Raw genomic sequence first — 3,868 nt, forward strand, 5'->3', positions numbered from 1 at the left:
CTGGGTGGCAAAAAACCACCATGGGCCTCTGTACTTCTCCTCTTACAGCCCACCACCCGTCCTACGACCCTGTCTTACACTGCAGTTTCCCCAGCTCAGATCTGGCTGGGGACTTGGCAATTTTCTGCAAGGTTTGCAGTAGGGAAGCTGCTCAGACCTTTCAGAGAGTTGGTATTTCTCAAGAGGACACCCTACTCCCTGCCTCCACCCTCAGGATAGACTGGACAACACACCCCAGAGCTGAGAAGCCTGCACACAGCCCTACCCCTGCTTTCACTTCTGGAAAGCAGAGAGCAGAGCTTGTCAGCATGAGGTACTGACTGACTTCTACCTCCAGGGTCGCAGGTCTGAGGAGGGCAGCCTCAGGTCTGCAGAGGAAATAGGCAATGCTTAGGGTCAAGGTGACTATCCTTCCTTAGAACTGTGGGAATACGTAGAACAAAGGAAACCTCACAGAACCCCGCCCCCCCTCCCACGCGCAGAGGCCCGAGACCTGGCTGTTAACGCCCCTTCAATTCCGTTTCAGGGTCTCAGAGAACGAAGACTTTGATCTGAGGCTTGTGGACTGAGATCAAAAGAGTGAAGAATCCCAGGCTCTATTCGGAGTCAAGGAGAGGAGTCTGAGTGAGGACTGAGGGTATTCCCAACCCCGCAGAGGGCCCTGCCCTTGTAATCTACCCTGGGAGGCCCCAGGTGGGGCTGTCACCTCCGGGAGATGGGGGGTTTGGTCTGATGGGAGTGGGTACACGGCTGAACACTGAAAACCCTAATCATCCAAGACTGTGGGGATCCCACAAAACTCTGCTCCTGTTGTCAGCTCTGGAAGGCTGCAGCATGAGTGGCTCTTTCTCATTTGCTCCCCAAGAATCTCACGGCGGTAAGGTCATCGGTGTAAAGAGTTTAGCTTCAGAGCTGTAGAGGGGAGGAGGCCCTGGGCACTGCCAACAGTTGACAGGATGATCCTAAATGTGAACTGAGAATTCTCCACCTCAGAACAGAGGGGACCGTACAGAAACTATAACCTGCCAGCCCTTGCTCTCGGCCACCAAGTTGATCCCGGCAGGGCCGGCAGCTGCAGTCTAAGGCACACTCTAACTTCCTCTTCAGGGTTCTCAGGGGACACACTGATTAGAAAAGGAGCCCTGTGTGGTCTTAGAGCAGTGTTGTCAGGGAAGCCTGCAGAAGTGGCTTTGGTTAAAGCCAAGGTGAAATGTCCCTGCTGAAGGGGCACACACTATCTCATTCTCCCTCCTCTAGGTGCCCTCATTGCCTGCCCTCCTGCTCACATTAATGCCTACTGTCCCCGACCAGTGTCACCATGCCTCGGGGGCAAAAGAGTAAGCTTCGTGCCCGTGAGAAACGCCATCAGGCCCGGATCGAGGCTCAGCGTGCCCAGGATGCTCAGGCCACTGCAGCAGAGGAAGAACAGCCCTCCACTTCCTCCTTTTCTCCTTCTGGTGGTAGTGCCCAGAGCTCCTCAGCTGCTGGGTCAGGTAGAAAAACCCAGGGGTTTCGGAAAGCCCCATCCACTACTACTACTTCTGCAGGTGTTTCACATACAAGATCTGATAAAAGTGCCAAGAGCCAAGATGAGGAAAAACCAAGCACCTCTCGGGCACAACCCAACACTGGTCGTTACCATAGAACCCCTCTAGATGACAAGGCGATTCTATTGGTGCAATTCCTGCTGCGCAAGTATAACATGAGGGAGCCCATAACAAAGGAAGACATGATCAAGCATGTCATCAAAAAGCACAAGGTGCATTTCTGTGAGATCCTCAGGAAAGCCTCTGAGCTAATGGTGCTGGCCTTTGGCATTGATCTGAAGGAAGTCGACCCTACCAGGCACCGCTATGCCCTTATCAGCAAATTGCAGCGCACCAATGATGACAGGCTGAGGGGTGAGGAAATCACGCCCCAGACCGGCCTCTTGATGACCGTCCTCTGTGTGATCTTCATGAAGGGCAACTGTGCCACTGAAAAGGATGTGTGGGAAGTGCTTAATGTGATGGGGATATATGCTGATAAGAAGCACTTCATCTATGGGAATCCCAAGAAGCTCATCACTGAAGTTTGGGTGCAGGAAAGGTACCTCCTGTACCGCCAGGTGTCCAACAGCAATCCTCCATGCCGTGAGTTCCTGTGGGGTCCAAGAGCCTATGCCGAGACCAGCAAGATGAAAGTCCTTGAATTCTTGGCCAAGGTCCATGATACCGTCCCCAGTGCCTTCCCATCCTGGTATGAAGAGGCTTTGCAAGATGAGGAAGAGCGAGCCCGAGCCAGATTTACAGCTCTGGTTCATACTGGTGCCCTGGACACTGGGCCTTCCATGGCCAATTTTGGCAGCTTCTCCCACCTGTATTGAAACCTGAAGCACTTTCCTCACTTTGTGTTTGAAGTAGTGTGAGGGCTTAGGTGGTGCTAGCTAGAGGGGACATAGTGCATATCGTACATTCTACATAAATAACTTACAAATTTATCTCTTGTTGAAAGTTATCAAATGTTTCTGTTTTTGAAAACTTTAATTAGCTTCACAATATATTACACATTTGATGCTGTTTATGAGGTTTAAGAGTATGAGTTTCACTATTTTCTAAAACAAATTGGTAACCTTCCATCTTATTTAGTGATCTGCAACAAGAAAACATAGCACTGCAATTGCCATTTTTTTGGAAATGTGAAAAAAATTAGCAACAAAATAGCTGGAGTCAAAAAATTGAGAAAAAAGTAAGATGGTCAATTTTTGGTTTTCTTTATTCCATGTACTCTTCTGTAAAATAAAAGTTACATGCCTGAAATTTCTTCATTCAAGAATGTACGAGAAAATAAATCATAATAAATTGCTCACTGTCTTTTTTTTTTTATTCTTCTAACATTAAATGAGCATCTGCTCTTTGGAAGGCTCCATAGTAGTGTGGGGGGTGGTAAGAAAAAGAAGATGGAGTCATTGCCCATAAAAGGAAGATGGTGAGATAGACAAAAAAGAAGGATGAGGTGGGACAGGAAGGGGAGGTCCAGATGAGAGCAGTCAAATGTAAACATCCTGAAGCAAGACAATTTGAGGCCTTGGGAAACTTGAAACCCTTCAATGGGAGGTAATTGTAAGATAAGATGGGTGGTAGGTCAAAGGAGGGTGCAAGCATGGTCAGGGTTAGGGGAGGGTGCGAGGGTGGCAGGTTGGGGGAGGGTATGAGGGTGGTGGTGGGGGAGGGTGTGAGGTGGTAGAGGTTGCAAGGTGGTCGGTTGGGGGGGTGCAAGAGTGGTGGGTCTTGGGGGGAGGGTACGAGATGGCAGAGGGTTTGAAGTGGTGGGGTGGGAGATGTGAGGGTGGTGGGCCATGGGGGAGGGTGTGAAGGTGGTGGGTCGGAGAAGCATGTGAGGGTGGTAAGCAGCGTCCAGACCCTTGGGTGGTGTGTGTCAGAGTTGAGAAACTAGGCCTCCAATGGGTAACTGCTTTTAGCAGTTATTTTGGGATCCTGGATAAACCAGACACAAATATTTACCCAGGTAGTGATGGAAGGTGCCCTGTGCTCTGGATCCAATGCAGGTGAACATAGCACACAAACTAGGTATTTTATCTGTATCATCACCAGAGAGTTTCTGATAAATAAGAGTAATACTTCCTTGAGACTAGATGCCCAGAAGCCACTATGCTGTCCCTCTTTGCCATGGGCTGGGAGAAACAGAGCCTGTTCCATTCAAAGGGCATTTAACTAGGTTAATCTTGAGTAAAATTTAGCAAATCACTTATAAGGGAGGGTTTGACTTTGATAGGGGTTAAATTAATAAAAATAGGGGTGATTTGGATCAAAGAGGAACTGGGAGGGAGGGGAGGAGTTGGTTCTTAACATACATTTTAGGAGCTTTG

General features: G+C 49.1%; 1 protein-coding gene across 2 annotated transcripts; it reads left to right on the plus strand.

The window, feature by feature from the left end:
• The first annotated feature begins 484 nt into the window (after window positions 1-484).
• On the plus strand, window positions 485-2,843 carry LOC123594207 (melanoma-associated antigen B10-like). 2 transcript variants are annotated; one of them, XM_045470927.1, is made up of 3 exons: window positions 485-693; window positions 1,258-1,474; window positions 1,586-2,843. In XM_045470927.1, the coding sequence occupies exons 2-3, from the start codon at window positions 1,319-1,321 to the stop codon at window positions 2,363-2,365; spliced, it is 936 nt and encodes a 311-aa protein (XP_045326883.1). In that variant the 5' UTR covers window positions 485-693; window positions 1,258-1,318; the 3' UTR covers window positions 2,366-2,843. The 2 variants fall into 2 exon arrangements, with proteins under 2 accessions (XP_045326883.1, XP_045326884.1); XM_045470928.1 differs by having other exon boundaries at window positions 1,258-1,469; window positions 1,581-2,843.
• The last annotated feature ends 1,025 nt before the right edge of the window (window positions 2,844-3,868 follow it).

The sequence above is a fragment of the Leopardus geoffroyi genome, chromosome X (genome assembly GCF_018350155.1).
Source record: "Leopardus geoffroyi isolate Oge1 chromosome X, O.geoffroyi_Oge1_pat1.0, whole genome shotgun sequence".
Lineage (NCBI taxonomy): Eukaryota > Metazoa > Chordata > Mammalia > Carnivora > Felidae > Leopardus > Leopardus geoffroyi.

Coding starts and splice junctions, on each gene's coding strand:
- LOC123594207 (XM_045470927.1), top strand. CDS start 1,319: ATGCCTCGGGGGCAAAAGAGTAAGCTTCGTGCCCGTGAGAAACGCCAT. Junction 1,475..1,585: donor CTGGTGGTAGTGCCCAGAGC/TCCTCAGCTGCT, acceptor AGTGCCAAGAGC/CAAGATGAGGAAAAACCAAG.